Source organism: Sphaeramia orbicularis, chromosome 22 (assembly GCF_902148855.1).
Source record: "Sphaeramia orbicularis chromosome 22, fSphaOr1.1, whole genome shotgun sequence".
Classification (NCBI taxonomy): Eukaryota; Metazoa; Chordata; class Actinopteri; order Kurtiformes; family Apogonidae; genus Sphaeramia; species Sphaeramia orbicularis.
The window spans coordinates 38,652,769-38,675,290 of record NC_043978.1 but is presented as its reverse complement, the minus strand read 5'-3'; the positions used below and the strand labels follow the sequence as shown (position 1 = coordinate 38,675,290).

Here is a 22,522-nt window from a genome sequence, read left to right as displayed (position 1 = left end):
ACCACTAAATCAACAGTGAATTTCATTGTCATATATTAAGGCAAATCACGAAAACCATGTCCAAAGAACACTATCTCCTTTAAGGAAGAGCTCTGTACAAACGTCAAACTGTCCCCTGTGTGAATTTGACTCTCTGTCCTTCTGTAAAGTTTCCTGAGGAGACAGAGGTTGACCTGTTGTCAGTTACCATCGATGAGCCATCCCATTCTGATCATCTCCATCCTCATTCACCATCCTCTGAGGGCCAGCACTCAGTTTTCAGTGCACCTGCCACCCCTGCTGTCTTTTCACCCACAATTCCCTTCCAGCATGATGACATGAGGCGTGATGACCTGTCCTCTTCGTCGTCTGAAGACTCCGAAAAGGAGGATGAGTTTGAAAGACTGCCTAGCTATCGGAGGCCTTTGTAAGTTTTTGTTTTGGGAGATAAGAAAAGCTCCAAATCTTGTGATATGATTGTGTGAAAGCTTTGGATTTATAATTTATATTCTCAGCAATAAATCTAACTCTCTCCTCTCCTTTCAGCCAAGCATCGCACAGAAAGTCATCAGGCTTCTCTGCTGTGAGTCAGCTGTTTAGTGAGCGCTGGCCGAGTACGCCCACCAATCGCAGCTTCAGTGGCCCAGCAACTGAGAGAAACATAGACTTTGAGCTGGATGTGCGTGTGGAGATTGACAGCGGGAAGTGTGTTCTTCACCCCACAACTCAGCAGACGGAGCATGAGGATATTTCCTTTAGGAGGTGTGATGAAAAGAACATTTCTCATTCTGAAAAATACAAAATCTTATTTGAAGTCTGACTGACATCTCCCGCTGACTCCTGTGGGATATGAATCGTTTTTGAAATAGCCAAATCAGACTTCACATAATGAAATCCTCTTGAAAGATTCGCCAGATAAAATCTTAAGTTATAACAGCAACAGCTGCGACATGTTCTCAACAGAAACACAAACTAAAGCTTGCACCTGTCTGTATTCAGAAGACTTAACAGAATAAGACTTGAGCACATTTCCTTTATATGACAACACACTTTTCCCTGTGGGGTTTTTTTAGAAGCTGTGAGCGAAGTCTCAGGAGCCTGGACCAAGAGTCTCCCCCGAAGAAGAAGAAGCTGCAGCCCACCTACACCTCCACTACCCATCTCCTCGCTGGCAAGAAATGCCCCTCTTCCCTTCAGACCAAATCCAATGACATGGAGACCACAGTCTTTTACATTCCAGGAGTCGACGTTAAGGTCAGCATCATCTTAGCATTCAGCAGTTCACAACAGTTCACTCCTATATCTGTGTATTATTTATTCAGTACCTTTACACATGAATTCTTTTTCATCCTCACAGTTGCACTACAACTCCAAGACCCTGAAGACGGAGTCACCCAACGCCTCACGCGGATCCTCCCTCCCTCGCACTCTCTCCAAAGAATCGAAGCTGTATGGTATGAAAGATAACGGCCCTCCCATCCCTACCAATGCTGTCCAAAGCAAGACTAACTCGCTCCTTCCTCCCCCGCCCCCACCTATTCCATCAGGTATTGAGCATTGCCTCATCCATAATTGCATGTCCTAATCATCGACATTTAAGTGCCACGCCTTCCCACTCTGATGATTTACATCCACACGTGGATCCACCTAATCAAGTGCATGCAATTTCATCTTTTATTTTAAAGCATGAAACCAGAGGGCACTTTTGATCAAAGGGACTCATGCATATTGATGCACACCACAGAAGGGAAGACTACGACTCCAGGATGACATCAAAGATTATTTAAAATACTCATAGATTGATTGTAGTTTACCGAAAGTTTAAACGGAGCTTTGAACAAACTGCACAGCCCACTGTAAAGTATTATAGGTGAATGATTTAACTCCCATATGTCTTTGCAGCCAAAGGTAAGGGCAGTGGAGGAGTAAAGACGGCCAAGTTGTACGCATGGGTGGCCCTCCAGACTCTGCCAGAGGAAATGGTCATCAGCCCCTGTCTGTTGGACTTCCTTGAAAAAGCCCTAGAGACCATTCCTATCACTCCTGTGGAGAGGAACTATGCAGGTGAGTTGTGTGTTGCATCATCTAATCTAGTGGTTCTCAAACTTTGTACAGTGGAGTACCCCCTGAAATATGTATTTTTAGCCAAGTGCCCCCAACTCTTGCTTCAGCATTTTTGATTGGAAAAAATGAGGCAAAATTTGTTCCTGTGCCAAAGGTGCTAAACTTTGTAAACAAACAGCATATATTTAACTTTAATATATTAAAAATAACACATTTTTATAAGCAAATTTTGTGTGGAAAATATAAACTGAAAAGTGCCCTGTTTCATTGATAGGAAAATAAATTAAATGGTCATTAATGAATAAATGAACCTTTCATCAACAAAAAATAATTACTTAATTACTCAGATAAACTCATCTTTAGGAAAACAAAATAAAAATGTTCTTAAAATTTTACCAAAGCCAAGATGACAGACAGTAATAACATAAAAAAAATACAAATATTGAAATGAAATAGTCAGGAATGTCCATTTTATCATATGAATTTATTTATTGTGGTTTATATTTCAGCATTAATTCTCAATATTTTGTATTGAGAATATGATGACTTAGTGTGTGTGTGTATATATATATATATATATATATATATATATATATATATATACATACATACATATATATATGTGTGTGTGTGTGTGTGTGTATATATATGTATATATATGTATGTATATATATACACACACATATATATACACACACACACACATACAGGGTGGGGAAGCAAAATTTACAATGAATATTTAGTTGTTTTTTCTCAGCAGGCACCACGTCAATTGTTTTGAAACCAAACATATATTGATGTCATAATCATACCTAACACTATTATCCATACCTTTTCAGAAACTTTTGCCCATATGAGTAATCAGGAAAGGAAACGTCAAAGAGTGTGTGATTTGCTGAATGCACTCGTCACACCAAAGGAGATTTTGCGATAAATCTGTCATTTCTGCGGTTCAGAACAGCATCGACAGTGAAGATCTTTTCATCTGAAAAGATCGTTACAATGGAGGACTTTTTCTTGAACCATGTAATAATTTTCTTGCACCTTTCCAATCTCTTTTCCTTCATAGCTGTTGTCAACAAGTGTTTTGGTGTTCTTGTGTAAGATTTTAACTACAAATCATATTTTACTGCATTTCTAATGGTCTTGTTGTCTACCTCAAGCTCAATTGCCATTTTTCTCATGGATTTGGTTGGATCCTTTAGGATTTTGGATTTGAGAGCTTTAATAAAAGCTTTGGTACGTTTTTTGTTGCTTCCTCCACTTCCAGACTTTCTCGTAATAGTTTTGCTCATAGTCATTCTCTTCTTTACATTATAAACAGTCTTTATGGACACTCCAACTATTTTTGAAATCTCCTTTGGTGTGACGAGTGCATTCAGCAAATCACACACTCTTTGACGTTTGCTTTCCTGATTACTCATATGGGCAAAAGTTTCTGAAAAGGTATGGATAATAGTGTTAGGTATGATTATGACATCAATATATGTTTGGTTTCAAAACAATTGACGTAGTGCCTGCTGAGAAAAAACAACTAAATGTTCATTGTAAATTTTGCTTCCCCACCCTGTATATATATATATATTTATTTTTTTAATAATTCAAGTACCCCCTGAGCTTCTTCGAAGTACCTTCATTTGAGAAGACTGGGCTTATGTAAAAAATTTTTTGAATGTTTTTTAGCTGTAGCTTCCCAAGAGGAGGATATGGGTCAGTTTGACACAGTTGAGCCTTTGGAGGAATCCACCACCTCCTTGGTTTCCTCGTCTACATCAGCCTACTCATCCTTCCCTGTGGACGTGGTTGTCTACGTCAGAGTCCAGGTAATCCAAGTATAGCTTAATTTAACCCTGAACTACATAACCCATTTTAAGCAACATTATCAGTGGTCATCCCCTTTTACTTGCATTTGTAAACAGTTTGGCTTATGGAAATTCAGTCTAAAATGTCCATTTTTATCTGTTTTTCCAGCCTTCTCAGATCCGCTTTAGCTGTTTGCCAATGTCCAGGGTGGAGTGTATGCTCAAACTACCTTCATTAGACTTGGTCTTCTCCTCCAACCGTGGAGAGCTAGAGACCCCCACAGGAGCCCACACCAATGACGGATCGCATCCACCCTCCTCCACTCCACCTGGGCAGCACATACCTAAACTACCACCCAGTAAAGGTGTGTAAAGCATGACTCAGCAGTTTGTTTTAAAGTCATAATGATACTATAATATATTCAGAGATAAGTGAGAACTGAAATACATTTTGTGTGAAAATCTTTTGAATCCCCTGGAGCATATCTATTAGTTGTCATGCCATGCAGTGTCTAGGCTGAGTTTAATGTTCCTCTCAGCTTATTTTCTTGCATTTGTAACTTTGTTCTCCAATCTTTTTGCCACATCACACGCATTCTTCTATTTAATTTTTTTTTTTGTCTGCATTTCTCTTTATCTGAGGTCTTGTTTAGTTTTCTGAAGTCAAAAAGAATGATGATTTATTATAGTTGTTATTATTATTAAATATTACATGTTTTATGCATTTGTAGCATTCCTTTCCACCGGTTCCTCTAATTAGCTTAGCTTTAGTCCAAGTAAAGTCAAATGCAAGTTTGTATCACCCACTAGACTAATGGCCTCTGCATCTGTCAATTAATAAATGCCTGACTGACTGATGGACTGTCCTCTTCCTCACTGAAGCATCTCCGTTGCTGGGGAGCCCTCTGGGCAGAAGCCGCCACAGCAGCAGCCAGTCGGACCTCAGCGGCCCCCCCAGTAACTCCTCAGGCCTCAGCTTCACTGCTTGCATGTCTGACTTCTCCCTCTACGTCTTCCACCCCTACGGCGCTGGAAAACAAAAATCTGCTGTCACAGGCTTGCCTCCAGGGCAGTTAGGTATGGAAAGGAAAAGAGAGAGAACTTAAAAAAATGTCTTTGGTAAATGATACAAGGATGCATTTTTGTCATTTCATCTAAAAAGCTGTTCTCTTTTATAAAAAAAATAGCAATTCTGTAAAATGCTAGATGTATGTTGAAAATGTTAACTTATTGCCAAAGTTGTCTCGTTTCATTAGCTCTTATCTTTTATTGTTTGAGTGGCATCCATGTTAAGTGAAACTAAAACCTAATGTGATTGTCATAATTGCCTTTTTTCCTTAAGGTACAGTGGATGAGGAGCCTTCTTCAGTAACAGGAAGAAAAGACTCTCTAAGTATCAACCTGGAGTTTGTGAAGGTCAGCTTATCCAGAATGAGGCGCTCCGGAGGACCCACATTCATTGAGAGCTTCATTCCAAGCAAAGGCGGCAAAATGGACACAACACTCATCAATATTTCAGGTATGTTATTACTGCCATTGTCAGCAGAACATTGGTTGTGGTAGGGTTCAAGAACCTTGTGAAAAATGTACTTTCGAAAAGTCATAAACACACACACACACATATATATATCATGATTCTATCTTTAGTTTATTTCAATGTGTCTTTATTGTTCTCCCTTTAGCTGTGTGTGACATAGGCTCAGCTTCCTTCAAGTACGACATGAGACGGCTGAGTGAGATCTTGGCATTCCCGAGGGCCTGGTACCGCCGAAGTATCGCCAGGCGCCTCTTTTTAGGAGACCAGACAATCAACCTGCCAGGTGACACTTGGTTCTATTTCCCAATGACTAGCTCAGTATAACAAGTATGTTTTTGTAAATGTTTGCACTGTGTTTGTGTTGGAGTCTATTTTGTGCGGTTATATAGCACCACATCATAACAAAAGTTATCTCATGACACTTTCAATTAGAGCATTTAGAGTTAAAGGGAGAAAGATGGGGGGGGGCAGGTGCAATACCCATAACTGCTAATACTACTACTCCAAATACATTGTTTTTTACATTGAAATTGATATATTGTGGCTGTTATCGTGGATCTAAGCAGAGATACTGTTGTTCGCATAGTAACAAATGACAAAACAAGCTACAAACTTCACATGAGGGTATGAGGGTGTGGGATTCTTCCATATTGAACCTGTAACCTGTGTTCATTTTTAATGTCCCATCTTGCTGACCTTCCTTCAGCCAAGATTATCTTTGTCTGCTCCATGCTGACATTTCCAAGTCTGTCTTTAACTTATATGTCTTGACCTTTACGTTACATCAGCCTCTGGCCCCGCCACCCCAGACTCAGCTGAAAACGTCACTCAGCATCTGTCCCCCGAGTCCAGCCGGAAAGCCTACTTCAGGACCTGGGACGGCAGCATGGGGGCCCAGCACATACCCCAGTCACCAAACGTGTTTTCAGAACACTCCACTGGAAGCAACATGTCCCCTGGTGGCCTGGGTCACCTCAAGTCCCCTGCACCAGGTCGCACAAGGAGTGTGTCTGATTCCTCCGCCCCAAGGAGAGGTAATTAAAAAAACTTTTTTTTTTTCATTCATACGATACAAGCATATATTGAGCACATAAATGTTGGGATAATGTATAAACTGACAAGGATGACATACAGAAGGCTCCTGCTTTGTCCTTTTACTTAATCTTTTTTTAGATGCATCCATCTGTACAAGAAGCTTTTTTGGTATCCATCATATGTAAACACATGACATCTCAGGAATAGCTTGACAGAATATCTTAAAATTTGGCAAAAACATTCACTTGGAATTGATTAGATTTTGATGGTCAACGGTCAATTTTGGGCTAACCTGCTAGTCATTTGGTGCATTCGCATTTTGTAATTTCACCTAGTGAAGGTGTTTATGGAAACGACAAAATTCATTCATCATTTGAGGTGGTCATTGTAGTTTTTTGCCAGAGTAAATGCACATAAAGGAAATGGAAATACCTTTTTTGAAGCGTGAACATTTAGCTCGCATGATTGCTGCATCCTCCCTGATATACCAGTTATTATCCTTTCCAAGTTTTTCATACTTTGAAGTATTCAAAGTACATAAACATTTCTTGTATAACAGGAAGCATGGACTTATGAGGACACAACCACAGAATGCTCTGCTTCCTCTACTGTTCATTAGAATCCATTGTGTTGTATCTGGCACGGTCTCCTACCTTGCTACACTACAGAACCCGGATCATTTGCTCTGAACCAGATTACGGGAACCGTCTAATTTACTTTTTGTTTTTGTGACTTTATAGACCATATACTGAGAGACCTTTATCAACAGATAATAACACACAGATAGCAGATGAATCTGACTGAACATACGGTTCTTGTTCATTTTCGCTATAGATTCGGTGTCAAAGACATCCACTCCATCCTTCAGTAAGAATGGTAAAGCAGCAGGACAGCAGGGGGCACCATGGGAGACTCTTGTGGTGTTCGCCATCAACTTGAAACAGCTGACTGTCCAAATGAACATGAGCAACGTCATGGGAAACAATACGTAAGTGGTCACTGTTTCACCTCAAAATGGTGCATTTTCAAACACCTCAACACTTAATCTTACATCTATTACATTATTTGCGATTTTTATGTGGAATGCAGTAAAACTGCTATTTCATGATAAGCAGTGTCCAAGTTTTTACAAACTTATGCAGTTTATCTCTTAAGTTTGAAAGTAAATATTAAGTGCCTTCTGGGCAAACACACAACAGATGATGCAATGGTCAATAAATATTTATACATAAACAGACATCTTTATCATTTTGATCCTCGGGGCTTGGATGGATAAATCTTCTCTGTGCTGTTCTAAAATTGGCCTAAAATTGGAATTAAGGATTCTGGCAAATGAGTCAAGCAGGAATGAAAACTGTAAATGCAAGCACTTTTGTAGTGAGATCACTCCTGTAGGCTTTAGTGTCTGAGATAGTCAGTGGGGTAAGTAAGTTAAGATAGCTTTAATCACTGAAGGGCAAAAATAAAAAGGGATTATGGGATCCCTTTCATTGCCTGAAGATAGATTACAATAGGCTTAATATGTTACTGAGTAAGCTGGACATTATCAGCATCATTTGTTTACATCTACTGGAGTAATAAGCTGTTGAAGTGGTGCACACAAATATGTCTCTGGGGTGATTCCTTGCTTCTTTCTCTCACTTCACATCCAGTGTTCATCTGATATCCCAGCCCTCATGGCCTCTTATCGCCCACTCCTGTGGGCTCCATTCATCTAACATATGTTGTTGTATTTTTGTGGTCACCGGGATATGCAGTCGTTACTACTTTTATCTCTATGGTTAAGGCAGGATTGCAGAAAATCCTGCTGAATCGGTGGCAAACAAAGAATCCACACAACTAAGACAGCACTGTTTTATAAGCTCTGTGTCATCATAAAGTAAAAAAAAAAAAAACACATTCCACTTGGAAAGAAATGTGTGGGTGCTCTGCATTTTTAAGCAACACACACATCTCCTGCCTATTCTCACCAAGTCAGGCAGAGAAGACCTCTCTACCTCTACCTGTTTAAATAATTCAGGATTTCAGAATATTCCTTAGACAAAAAAATGTAGGTGTTTGCTTTTCAGAAAGAAAAATATTAATGAGATCACTGCAGTGTAAAATGTAAACACGAATGCCCTTAAATTAGAAAAAGTTATTGTAATTTTAACATGTCATTTAACGCCAGTGAAAACCTCTGATATCTGTGGTCACAGATTAGTAAAGGTGTATTGTAATGGCACATTGCAGTAAAGTCATACAAGTTTAAGTCCATAACGTGTCAGTCAGAGTTCTCTCTTGAGGCTCACTGGTCTTTTCCTTTTCAGTTACCTTTGTTCATTCCTGGGCAATGAGAGTCATTTATGTTTCATAGGGAGCACTTTTACATTATTCAGCAGCCTTTCAGGGGTTCTCACAATGTGTTTGCCCCTGCAGCTGGACGACCAGCGGACTGAAGAGTCAGGGCCGGCTATCTGTAGGCAGCAACCGGGACCGGGAGATCAGCATGTCTGTTGGCCTCGGCCGCTCCAAGCTCGACTCCAAGGGCGGAGTGGTGGGTGGCAATATAGACGTGAACACCCTAGAGATGGTCTGTAAGTAAACAAAAGCTTAACTTTTCAGACATCTGGTGTTTTTCTGCAACTTGTTAGCAGCTCAAACTGTGAATGTGGACCTGAGCCAGAGTTTAATACACTATTCCAACACAACACTGGGACCTGTGCATTCATGAGTACAACACATACCCAGTTATTTCTTGCTGTCATTCAAGTCTTTTACTATCGGACATGTTTACGCGCATGGAACAGTAGGAAGCAGAATTTATGAATGAATGAATGAATGATTTATTTATTTTTAAAATGGGACAGTTCATATTAATGAACATTTACATGTAAATATGAGAGATTATAGCCATATGGCTAATTTCCATCTGGAGTCCCATTGGCAGGTAAAAAAAAAATAAACAGCTTACAAATAACATAATATCATAACTGAAGTAAGACATACAAAAAGAAAAACAAGCAACAACAAATAGGCTATGTTCAGACTGCAGGCAAATGTGGCCCAAATCTGATTTTTTTGCCCATATGTGACCTGTATCCAATCTGTTAAAGACAGTTTGAACTGCACAAATCCAACCTAGGCCACTTTCATATGTGGTCCTAAATCCGATATGTATCTGATGTTTTGTAATGCAACTTTAATCTGAACGGCCAAGTCGCATTTATCCGACCTTTATGCCATTGAAATATAACAAACGTCACAAGTGTTACTTCCATAAACACAGTGTGTGCCTGTGTGGTCACATATTATGTCAGGACCTCTTTTGCGCATGCGGTTCACTTCAAGGTCGCATTCAATTCTTACTCAAAACTGATAGAAGTCGCATTTAATGTGTAATATGAACGAGCACACAAAAAAATCGGATTTCACCAAAAAATCCAAATTGTGCATTATGACCTGCTGTCTGAACGTCGCCGTAGTGCACACAAATAGACAAAAACGGGGACCAAGGCAAGCCACCAAACAAAAATTAATAAAGGTTTGCACATGAATTATACTATAAATATCCCATTGTCACCGTTACACATTTATTCAGTTGTCATTATAATTAGACACATTTATTTATCCTCAATATGTAGTAGTTGAACCTTTAATGCAAAACATGTATACTATTAATTGTTTCCTACATATTAGAATAGAATACAAGAGAATAGATCTTTATTGTCGCTGTTACAATTACAAGTGTTCAGAGAACGCAAACCTCCGCCAAGCACCATGAACAGTGTGCATGTGTGGATTGACTGTTTCTTTTTAAACGAGTTATTAGTTAGCATTTGAATGTAAGAGAAAGTGAATTGTGACCCCCCTGCAAATTCCCTGTGTAACTGCTTCCGTAATTTTCGTTGAACAGCAAAAACTGGAACTTTTGTCATAGAACATATGTCTATGGATGTGCAAAACAAATTTCATCATGATATTTCACAAATTGCATTTTTTTAGGATTTTTTGAAAATGGTGCATAAAAAGTAACAAAAGTCAACAGAGCGTAACGGAAGAGAAATGGAGCGGAACAATATTTCGTACAAAGTTGAAGCTTGGTACCAGTCATGTGTATGTCAAATTATATTAAATTCCAATCAATATTTGTTGAGTTTTAATGAAAAATGTGCCGTAAATGGGATTTTCAATGTTAATTGAAATGTCCACAGAGTCCACATTCCACAGTGGATAGGGACAATTTTTTGCTACATACAAGATATTGTTATAAGCTACGGGTGTAACAAATTGGAGGCTAATCGGAGTCGTTTTGAATTTTTTATGAATTTTTGAAAATTGCATAATGATGAGAGATAGGAGAATTTGTGACCTTGCTGTGACCTTGAACTTTGGCCTACTTGGCCCAAAATTTAATGGGTTCATCCCAGGCCTAGGCCTATCTGTGGGTAAAATTTGGTAAAGATGTTTGTAATAGTTTTCCAGTAAAGTTGCTAACAAACAAACACACTAAGCAAAGTGATCATAATGCCTCCTGGCGGAGGTAATAAAAATCCGTGTAGCAGCTCTGTTCTATTCAGCAGCAGATTCATAAAGTGAAAAAAAAAAACACTTACACATGAAATTATATGTGAAGAATACTAAATGTACAAATCTATACCACAGAGTAGAAGAAATATATGCAAAATATAAAGGATATATACAAGGTAAAATAAAAAATCAAGGTGCACAAGTCAGTGAATTTTGAATTGTCTTAATATTTGACAAGAAGTGGCATAAAAACACAGCTAACCACCCTTAATCTGTTTTCTAGCTCACATATCCGAACACCCAAACCAGCAACCGAGCCATAAAATCCAGATTACCATGGGCTCAACAGAGGCTCGGGTGGACTACATGGGCTCCAGCATCTTAATGGGAGTGTTCAGTAACGCTGATCTCCAGCTTCAGGACGAATGGAAGGTCAACCTGTGTACTGTTGACACCAGCCTGTCAGAGAAAAGGTGTGAAACGATTAATTGAAATACTGATTTTATCGTCATCGTTGATGTTCCAGATGCAGTGGTTTTTCTTCATTCTGTTTTCATCTGCTTGTTTGTTTTATCAGACTCTAATTTTCATCAAATTTTTAATACATTTTTCCAAATATGGATAGGAAGTAGAACTCAAATTGCAGTCATTCCCTAAAAAGTCCTACATTTCATTTATTGAAACCTACAGAAACGCTCTTTATGTTTTCTGCAAACCAAAGTTTTGCTCCATTGCTGTTTCCCACCATTTTGCTTGCCCACACTTTTTCATCCTCGTCTTCTTCCTTTTATTCCAGTGAGATTTTTGTCCATGGAGACCTGCAGTGGGACATTTTCCAGGTGATCATATCTCGCTCCACCACACCAGACCTCATCAAGATCGGCATGAAGCTGCAGGAGTTTTTCACTCAGCAGTTCGACACCAGCAAACGGGCTCTTTCCACTTGGGGCCCTGGACCCTACCTGCCTCCAAAAACCCCTGTCATCAACAATGAGAAAGGAGCTGCTGAGCTTTGTAAGAATGCCATCCTCAGTAAGCGTTTGTGGAATATTTCACAGTGGCAGTAGCATAATATGGCACTGCTCAGCAAGTATCTCCGAGACCCTGCTGGTTAGAGGAAGTAAAGTGATTTGTAATTCTAATATCTTTAATTTGTATACCATTTTTCTGTTGACAAGGTGTTTCAACAACTGAATGTAATCAGATATGCTCATGGGATAATAACAGAAACACAAGCCGCATACATTTAAGAGCTGGCAGTGTTAGAGTAAAAACAGAATAGGTTCTTCCCTCTACGTCAACGTCACCTCTAATTTTGCGCTTCATCTCTGTCGCCGTCACACAGACATGGACGCAGCTCATCACCGCCACTGGCCAGGGGTGCTGAAGGTAATCGCCGGCTGCCACATCTCCCTCTTCCAGATGCCTCTGCCTGAGGACGCCGTACAGCTGGGTGGCTCAATGAGCCTCCACGGCAATCACATGACCCTGGCCTGCTTCCACGGACCCAACTTCCGCTCCAAATTGTGGGCTTTGTTCCACCTGGAAGAGCCCAACATCGCCTTCTGGACGGAGGCACAGAAGATCTGGGAGGATGGTGAGACAAAAAGCCCATTTCAGAGACAGTCACTGTGAAATAAATGAAAATTTAAAAATAAGTTACAGACCAGTCAGTAATGAAAGTAATAATAATAGTAGCAGTTTATAGCTTTGCATTTGTACTCATAGACTCGACCTTAACCCATAAAGTCCCAGAGTTACTTTTGTGTCAGTTCCCAAATGAATTTTTCTCTCTATTTAACCTTTTTTAAGTGATTTATCACCATTTATTGTAATATTATCCTTTGTATTTTGCATTTTTCAGTGTAAATCATGTATTTTTCCCTACATTTAATTAGCTGATTGTATAGATGTTCATGAAAACTCAGAGTAAATTCAAAGGTTATTGTATCAAAACAGAAAACTGAACAGAAACTGACTTTTTCTGCAAATCTATCAATAACAACGTAAAACAAGAGTCGCCATCCACTGTCATTTATCAAACTCCATTGGTGTTACTGGGGAATCGGTGTTGAAGATGATAGTGTTTCCACGGTAACTACAGCGCCTCTGAACATCCAAATGGGTCATATCTGATGACCATGAAAAGATTACAAACTGTATTTTACACCAATTATTTATGTGTATTGTTAGGATTAATGGATCAGCAGGTATTAAATGCTTTAGATAAGTAGATAAGTAGATGTTTTTGGTGGATGTTTGGGTCTGTATGGGTTAAAATCCCTTTTTAAAGACTTTTATTATGTTTTAATGCATGTGTTTGTGTATGTGGCTGTATGTTTTTTTTTTTTTTTTTTTTTAAATACCTGTGTATTTTTCTGTGTTTTGTTGTGTATGTATACTACTTACAATTTTATTATAAAGCACTTTTTGAAATCTTTCTGCAAAAAATGTTATATAAATAAACATTATTATTATTATTATTATTATTATTAGTTAATGGCTGATATTTACTTCTGTTACGTACAGGCTCCAAAGACGATTCTACCTACATTGTGCAGACTCTAGATTTCCATCTTGGTCATAACACCATGGTAACCAAACCTTGTGGAGCACTCGAAAGCCCCATGGCCACGATAACCAAAATAACCCGCCGGCGCCATGAAAATCCTCCACACGGAGTCGCAACTGTCAAAGAATGGTTTAACTATGTCACTGCCATGAGGAATGAAGGTAACAGGTTTTTGTACATTGCTCAATGACACAAAAAGACACAAATTTCTGATTTAGATATTACCTAAGAATCTTTTAAAGGACGCTTGTAAAACAAAATGATGATTTAAATCTGCTCTCTCAGCTACTCATTTTGTAGACAAAATTTGAATACATTTCTCATTTGGGTTACACCACTTCACATTTTCATGGATAGTAAGTTTTAAACCAAGGGGAAAAAGTATAAATCCCCTCTCAAAATGTATAACACAAGCAAAACTGAAAAATCAACACACTAATAAACTTGACTCAAGCACTGAAATCAAATTTTCAAAATATTTTTAAATTACTAACTTTGTCACCCATATTTTGTCACTAACCCACATATGAAGAACTAATAACTTAGTCTTGTCCATTGTGATCATTTGAAACAGCGGTGTGTATTCATTACTTGTGAAGGAGCCAAATATTCTACACTATATCATAAATCCATGTTATTACAAATCCATGCCAAGCTTCAGTAAATATACAATAATTAATAAACATGAGCCAGCAATGAGAGGAGTTGAAATACTTATGTAAATGTAATGTATAAGTAAAAGTACAAGGTATATGTTAAGAAGACTTAAAGTAAAAGTTCATATTGTAAGACAACATGAGTATTAAAGTCATTCAGTGCACACATATACAACCTTCAGAGACCCAGGGAAGTACAATTTTTGGCTTTTTTACATTAAATAATTGTCTTGATTGGAAACAGCATAATGCAACAATTTTTCAGTGACATTTTTTGTTTATTTTTGGAATGTCCTTTGCACCGGACAGTGTTTTTATTAAAGCAATGAAACTCTTGTCGCTTATAGAGGACAAAAATTCATTGCTAGGTTTCAAATAAACAGTTGAAATCATCAACTAATGAGAACAGTTGATTTGTATGATTTGTACAGTAACAGTAGAGACTTAAACTTTTTTTACTTTTTTACTAAACTGTAAAAAAAAAATGAAAATTCAAAATTCATAGTACATATGAGCAGATTAAGCAGGTCAAGAGGTACTGGGGCTAATCAGATTACACTGAAAGGCACATGAACCAGACTGGTCTATAACTTGGAAAGCTTTACTTGTAGTTTTTTTTTTTTTCCATCTGAGTTCCTGTCTTTCTGCCTCACAGCCTCTGTCTCTTATCTTAAATGTAAATGAGGTGCCGATGGTATTTAACCGAACTGAACAGTGTAGTACTGTGAGCATTACCGTAAACTCCAAAGACTTTTGACATGTTTAATCTCTTCTTTCAGAGCTGAACTTGCTGAGAAACGTGGAAGCCAACAACCAAGAAAGTGGAGCCACTGCCAAAAGCTCTAGTCTACTGAGCAGCTTCCGCAGCTCCTCAAGCTACAACCACGAAACGGAGACCATCTTTGCCCTTCCCAGAATGCAGCTGGACTTCAAGTCAATCCACGTCCAGGATCCAGATGAGCCTTCTCTATCTGGTAATGTGATGCTACTTTCTGAATGTCATGTGAGGATGTGGAGGGCTGGTGGTTGTTGCCCCTTTAACCTTTCAGACTTTACCGCTGACAGACGTAGACGCCAGCTCATAAAAACTCTGACCCCAATTGACTCCATTCAATAAATGTCGACTGCTCTCAAGAAATACTGTCAATTATTTTTTTTCTTCACGGGTAGTTCTGATGTCATTCCCTATTTTCAGGCCCTCTAGTAAATGTAATGGTGGTTGTTTTAGAAAGTCTCGCTCTGTTAATAATTTCAGTTCTAATAGAAGGCGTTGATGTCTGTCCTTTTAGTGAGATTCACAGTTCTCGCATCTTCAGAGTTGACTTTTGACTTCTCTTTGCTGAATAGAATATACTTTTCCTGACAGTTCTATTGGCGCTGTGATTAAGTTGAATTAATAGAACTGTCAAAGTACAGAAAACATTTTTATGCACATATTTCATGAAGTTTACTGATAGCCACCTAGACTTAGAACTATTTTTGTAGAGATTTCCAAACAACTTAGTCTCTACATTTATCCTTTTCTTCATGATTTATAACAGTTTATTGTAATCTTATCCTATGTATTTTTATTTTTTTAGTGAATGGCTGTTAATTCACCATGTTTTATTAAGTGATCATGTAGATGTTCGTTAAAACTCAAAGTAAATTCAAAGGTTATTACATCAAAACGGAAAACTAGAGAAAAAGTGACTTTTCTACAACTATAATTTACCAAATTATTGTGAATCAGTGTTACTGAAAATGACAGTGTTTCCATGTTTACTTCTAAGCCTCTGAACATCCAAAAGAGACACATCTGATGCTACTGAAAAGATGAGACTCTGCATTTTATCTGAATTTTGTGAATCAAAAGTTATTAAAGCTTTCAGTAGATGCTTTTGGTCTTTGGTGGTTAAAATAGATGTAGATATATATTTTAGCTGATGTTTGCATTTATTTTGCATTTAAATTTTATGAGATGGAAATCTGGTCTTCTCAATAGTGTGTTGATGCATTATCAGGGTTCCTGCAGGGACTTAAAAAGTCTTAAGTCTTGAATTTACAAATCTGTATTTAATACCTTGAAAAACTCTTTAAATCTACATATGACTTTTGTCACCAATGTTTCATCAAATCTCTAAAACCCGAATCATAGCCAAAGTATTATGAATCCATTAGTCTTTCCATGATTACACACCTGAATCTCTTCCCTCACGGTGAACTACTTCAAAGTTGACTCCATCACAAGCCGTCCTTTGTTTACAAACCAAACCAAAACCAAACTGTCACTCTGGGTTTTTTTTAATTCCATGCAGCCGCAGCAGTAAGAAGCAATGAAGCCGTTTTCCATGTTTGTTGCCACTGCGGCCATACTGCGGCTGCGTGGAATACCAATTCCCACAATGCACTTTGCAACAAATTTTCAAAAATGCCCAAGTGACCTGCCGGCTTGGTATGTAAACAAATGGACTGCTTGTGATTGAGTCAACTTCGAAATTGTTCACTGTGAGGGAAGAGATTCAGGTGCGTAATCACAGAAAGATTTACATATATGTGATACTTAGGCTATGACTCGGGTTTTACAGATTTGATGAAAAATCGGTGATGAAAGTCATACACAGCTTTAAAGGGTGTTCAATTTGACATTGTAGGCCTTAATTTGTGTTGCCATAAACTTGTTAGGAGCCAATTATTGCTAACTTTGCAGCCCCCACTGAGGAATGATCACAGAACATTCAGCCCAACACGTGCAGCCGTTAGTTGCCAGAGAACGTTGACTTTGGGATCTTTAAGGGACGGCTCGCAAGCTAAAAGTAAGCATGAGGAAGTGCAAATGTAATAATGCCAGGTTGGAGAAAAGATCACTCTGGACCTGGTTGACACGAGTGGAAGGGAATGTGCTGGAAGTTTGCTGTACCTTGTACAAGAAATCAATTCAACTTGGAATAATGGGAATCAAGGCACCGGAGTAAATAAACACATTTTCCTAAATTCTAGGAGTCACACATTTTTGCCAGTATGGCTGTGAAATGGGCATTAAATTTAGTTCTAAGTAGTCTTAAAAAGGTCTTAAAATGTCTTAAATTTAACCCATAGAAACCTGTAGGAACCCTGATTATGAACATTCCTATCATTCCTGTTCTCAAACACAACTGTATGTAGTAACAGTTTGATATAACTGAAATTACTTGACAGCATGTAACTTGTAATCCACAATTAGAACCATTTACAAACAGCTGTGGTCAAGCAAACCATAGAGTTAAATAGAGAGTGTAAACAAAAAGCTGTGAAAAATTAAAATAAAATGTTTTCTAATTGTTTTCACAGCTCTTCTACTCTTCAGTACACTTTATCTCACTCACACCTTTGCAAAACTGTGGGAACGCTCTTTCGTCTGTCTCCTCTTTCCTTCTCGACAGGTCTGTTGGTGCTTTGTCCAGACTTTTGTCTCTCAGACAGACCTGCAGTTCCTCTAATACATCAGTCAGTGAAGAGCAGCTTCCTTTTTAGATTGTTTCGCCTGCACATGCTGTGCATCGCTGTTATTTGGCAGCATCGTTGCTGGTCTGCACCCCCGAGGAACCTCCAGAACACAACAAAACAAGAGCAAAATAGAAAATAAAGGCAGAGGGCAGGGTCTCTGCAAGTAAATACACCACCAGAAGTCAAGATTGAGAGATCAGTATTAATGTATGAGATGATTTTTTTTTTTTTTATTCAAGAAAATGTGGTGTACTTTACCCTTAATGTTTCCTAGTCAGTGCTTTCAGGATGTTTACACAGTAATCCACAAAACAAAATGGATGACATAACAGTGGCCATGTGGACTTTTTATACAGACTATGATTCAAATGGGTATTTAGGATATTACAAAGCTCTAAGCATTCAATTGTCTCTGGCTTAATTCTTTTGTTTTGGCTCCAGATTCCAACAGTAAACCCAAGGTGGAGTGCAGCGTAGTGACAGAATTCACCGACCACATCTGTGTCACCATGGACGCTGAGCTCATCATGTTCCTTCACGACCTGGTGTCGGCATACCTGAAGGAAAAGGAGAAAGGTGTGTGGCCTTTATGCAGCGCAGTGTCAAGTCAAATGTCCTTTTCGATAGACTTTCCAACGTAAAACTGAGTTTTTTCAGATGACAGTCGTTGACGCTTCATAATAGATGTCGTGCATCACGTCAAACTAGTAACTCAGCACACTTTTATCCAAGATGAAATAACAAAATGAGGCACATCAGTCCGTCTCTGTACCTGTGAAGCTGTTTGTATGCTGTTGGACATCTTTTAGAAAAGCAGCATGAAATGCAGGCAGCTCAGTGTTATTTTCACACACAGCAGGGAGGTCAGACAAACCAATGCTGGCAGCATTTTAATGGGTTTCCTATTGTTACAAAGGAACAAATTAGCAATCTTTACGCCTGCAACCTTGCATTCTTCATGACAATTAAACTAATGCCACGACTTTGTTCTGTGCAGATGAATAGAAAGAGAGAAGAGAGCAGACTAGTGAAGATTTTCATCAGCGTTTGATTAAAGCTGATTAATTAAAGTGTGGCAGATTGGTATTTGAATGTGAATAGAGTCCAGATCTATACTATCAAGGTGCTGACTCTCAGGAAGGGGAATGAATGTTTATTGTTCTCGACTTCTGGGAGTTGTTTCCTCCTTCCTCTTTGTGTTTTCTTTTTAACATGGCATACACATTGTTCTTTCTCAGAGGCAGTGAAGTGTGCATGGAGACATCCTTATTGTCCTTCTTTTCTCTGCTTTTCTTTAGCCCTGTTCGCCCCGCGGATGTTCGCAGCCCGACCAGGCCAGAAGAGCCCAACAACCTTACACGATGAAAGCTCCACGGACAAGGACAAAGATGACAGCATCAACTACACCACGGTGGACTGGAGGGAATTCATGTGCAACACCTGGCACTTGGAGCCAACTCTCAGGTCAGGCCCGCTCCGCTGCACCTACATCTGGAGTGGTTTATCCTTTGTTTTGTTAGCGGATGCACACTTTTTCATATGACGGAATCACACTGAGTCACTGTGCTTAGCCATGGGTTGTGCTCATTGAAAATCAGCGGAGGAGAAAATAGAAAAGACTGTCTGTGACGCTGTTTAAGCATCAGCTCCTTTGACCTTGGACCCAGTGACGGCAACACCCAACCTGCACATGTAGATATACAGGCTCGTCATGCATTAGAAAGTTACACACAGAAATGAAAGCAAAGGAAAATGAATATGAAGCTGAAACTGTATTGTTATATCTAGTGTAAGCAATTACAAAAGTGTTCCACTACAGTGAAATGTTACAAAGGTCCCATTTCAAGTTCTCAATTATGTTTGCAAAAACTTCTTCTAAAGTTTTGTGTTGCTCTTTTTTTTTTTTTTTTTTTTTTTTTTTTGCTCCATCATAAGTGGCTGCTAATTAGTTGGACTATTAATTAAAAGCAAGGAGTGTTTCTAAAGTTTTATCACTTCTCATCTTCCTCATTCTAAGTTGAAATAATTCTCAAAACTTTGATTTGTTCTATGTAGCTCACAGCTCTGAAATTCAGAGACTTGTCCAAAAAAAACCAAATGTGGATCTTAATGAAAACCGCTACAATGAAGTTGGACGGTCACATGACGCCAAGCAAACCTGATAAAGCACCAAACTCCAATGGAAGAGGCTGGTGGAGAACACGCCAGGGCACATTAACAACTAACAACCAGGGTTGTTTCATCAAATATTGATCTTTGAACTTTTAAACTTGGTTAAAACATTAGTATTGAGCTAGTTAAAAATGAATATCAACTTGTTTTCTTTGCATTATTCAAGGGCTGAGCGCATTTTGTGCTCGCTATTTGGACTTTTTTTTTTTTTTCTGCAAATAAAAACTAAAAAACACAACAGCACAGTCTGAAATCAAATACAAACATGCTGATTAATAGGCTACAACAGTATTCAAGATTGTTTTTGTATATGAGAAGCTGCAGAATGAAACCAGTAGTATTTGAATTGTGGGTAAATACTACTGTATTAGTAACCAGTAGGAATATCCCATAATGCAACAGCAGACAATGACAGAAGGTGAACACATCCCAGCAGGAGGTAGTTAATAGTATGATACAGGTGTTGAAAGTCTTAAGAAGTATGACATTTGAAACACTGTTTTCCAGACCTTGAAAAGTCTGGAATTTTGTGTGAAAGTCTTAATAAGTTATAGAAAAAAGTATAAAAACTTGATGTGATTTCACTAACTGGTAGGTACTCGAATGATTCTAGTGAAACTTGTTTGGGGATATTCATGCACTTTTGTGATTTTCATGTTTTCAAAATGTTTTTGTCAGTAAAACATAATTTACTGTGAATTATGCATTCATTCATTCATACATTTATTAAAATGAACATTTCTACCACACAAACAGGTACAGTCTCAACCAGAAAAGTAGGTATGCAAGTACAAAAGTACATAAAATCAAGGTTTTGGGGAAAAAAATAACTGTTCTGTTTATTTGGATAAAGACCAAGCAGCCTGGTATAATACAGATGCCAGTAAAGGTGAGATGAGCGAGTTACCAAGGTTATGTGCCCCTAGCTAATAAGGAAGACTTCTGGAAGTGACATGTTTCACACCCTGAACTGTGCATCTAGTGCTTATTTACAAAACTAAATGGATGTTGGTTTGATTTGGGATTTGTGGCACACAGTATGTGACGTCAGATACTTTACTTAGAATTCTTACAAATGTCACTAATTTCTAGAATCACCAGAAACACTCCTATTGAACATGTACGAACAAATGGTAAAACCTGTATACTTACTGAATTGTGTTTTCAGGCTCATCTCCTGGACAGGCCGTAAGATCGACCCGGTGGGTGTGGATTACATCCTGCAGAAACTAGGTTTCCACCACGCCAGGACGACCATTCCCAAGTGGCTGCAGAGAGGTGTGATGGACCCGTTGGACAAGGTTCTGTCTGTGCTCATCAAGAAGCTGGGCACCGCCCTACAGGACGAGAAAGAAAAGAAGGGCAGAGACAAAGAGGAACACTAAGAAACCACTGAACGTCAAACCTGTGATGATTCTGTGAAGGTCGAAAACACTGGAGGACTGTATTACATCGGCCACTACTGTACAATATGTCACCAAACCCACTTTACCAACCTGTGAATCTCAGCTTAGTTGTTTACTGTGGTGCATGCCACTAGCAGCTCTGACTGAAGCGTTTTGCACCAATGTTGTTATCTGTATATTTGGAACAAAGTAGCATATTGTAGTATTATTCTTATTATTTGATGGCTTTAATGGTAAAACCAGCCTCTTTTACCTGTTGTAAATGACCGTACTGAAATCGCTTAAGGCTTACCAATATTTCATGAGAAATGATTTCTTAAACCATTGCCTTTTCTTTGTTTCCCATGGAACACATGGTAGATATGCTTTATGTATTGTATAGCGTAGTTTTAAGATATTTAAGAACAGTTCGGTGACAGTGTTTTTAATTTTTTTTTTTTTTTTGGGAGGGGGGTGTGTGAACAAATGATTACTGTACAGTTAACAGCACATCATCCACTGTGCCCTGCCATGAGGATGACAACAATTTGTAATTATTATTTCAACCAAGATCATTATTTATGGAGGTGAAATGCAGCGTCTATAACATGTATTAGCTTGGTGTGTCAAGCTTATTTTTGTCTTTTTTTAATCCATGCAGTAGAACCAGTGTATATAATGAAATTTCCTAACTTAATTAAACTATTGCCATTCAGTTTTACATGGTTCTCAGGTGTTATTTTGGAGTGATTAGTGTGAAAAGAACATGCATTCAAGTTTTGAGATGTTGTGTTTTGTGATATATTATCAAAAACAGGTTATGTGCTAGTTTTAAAGGGGTCATATTATGCTAAACCCACTTTTACTAGTCTTTGGTACATTGATTTGTGTATTTGGGGCCCTAATAGCTCAAAAAGTTTTAAGTTTCTCTCTCTCTCTCTCTTTCTCTCTCTCTTTCTATCTCTCTCTCTCTTTCTCTCTCTCTTTCTATCTCTCCTTCTCTCTCTCTCTCTACTCCCCTTATTCTGTAGGCATGGGCAAGAATTCCAAGTATTTTGTCCTTTACGGCTTCTCATACAGTGGCGGCTGCTCGTCTTTCACACAGGGGAAGTTCATTGTCGGCTTACATAAAAAAAAAAACGTCTGGTTATTTAAACATAAATTCGGCCCTCTGTTCCTTTTTAAGAAAATGGTCGTATTGTACCAAGTAAACAAGAAAATGTTGAAATTATGTTAAGTTGAAACAAGGAAGTACAATGAGTGTGTTTTATTTACAGTGCAAGAAATGAACAAGTAATTTCGTAGTGGTTTCTCTGATTTCACAGCAGAATGTGCGACGTTAGTAA

The 22,522-nt window shown here is 38.5% G+C and overlaps 1 protein-coding gene across 6 annotated transcripts in view; it reads left to right on the top strand.

The window, feature by feature from the left end:
- kiaa1109 (KIAA1109 ortholog) overlaps nucleotides 1–21,897 on the top strand; it is a 79,027-nt gene extending 57,130 nt beyond the window's left edge. For 5 of the 6 annotated variants that reach the window (XM_030126374.1, XM_030126373.1, XM_030126372.1 and 2 more), the window contains 21 exons: nucleotides 150–406; nucleotides 526–741; nucleotides 1,053–1,233; nucleotides 1,337–1,526; nucleotides 1,882–2,043; nucleotides 3,727–3,866; nucleotides 4,015–4,210; nucleotides 4,728–4,922; nucleotides 5,188–5,364; nucleotides 5,528–5,665; nucleotides 6,171–6,416; nucleotides 7,252–7,405; nucleotides 8,836–8,993; nucleotides 11,210–11,399; nucleotides 11,723–11,940; nucleotides 12,272–12,523; nucleotides 13,456–13,659; nucleotides 14,934–15,128; nucleotides 18,061–18,195; nucleotides 18,918–19,083; nucleotides 20,960–21,897. In XM_030126374.1, the coding sequence (XP_029982234.1) occupies nucleotides 150–406; nucleotides 526–741; nucleotides 1,053–1,233; nucleotides 1,337–1,526; nucleotides 1,882–2,043; nucleotides 3,727–3,866; nucleotides 4,015–4,210; nucleotides 4,728–4,922; nucleotides 5,188–5,364; nucleotides 5,528–5,665; nucleotides 6,171–6,416; nucleotides 7,252–7,405; nucleotides 8,836–8,993; nucleotides 11,210–11,399; nucleotides 11,723–11,940; nucleotides 12,272–12,523; nucleotides 13,456–13,659; nucleotides 14,934–15,128; nucleotides 18,061–18,195; nucleotides 18,918–19,083; nucleotides 20,960–21,176 (3,987 nt within the window). In that variant the 3' untranslated portion in view covers nucleotides 21,177–21,897. The remainder of the gene's footprint in view (nucleotides 1–149; nucleotides 407–525; nucleotides 742–1,052; nucleotides 1,234–1,336; nucleotides 1,527–1,881; nucleotides 2,044–3,726; nucleotides 3,867–4,014; nucleotides 4,211–4,727; nucleotides 4,923–5,187; nucleotides 5,365–5,527; nucleotides 5,666–6,170; nucleotides 6,417–7,251; nucleotides 7,406–8,835; nucleotides 8,994–11,209; nucleotides 11,400–11,722; nucleotides 11,941–12,271; nucleotides 12,524–13,455; nucleotides 13,660–14,933; nucleotides 15,129–18,060; nucleotides 18,196–18,917; nucleotides 19,084–20,959) is intronic. The other variant, XM_030126371.1, reaches the window with a different exon arrangement.
- The last annotated feature ends 625 nt before the right edge of the window (nucleotides 21,898–22,522 follow it).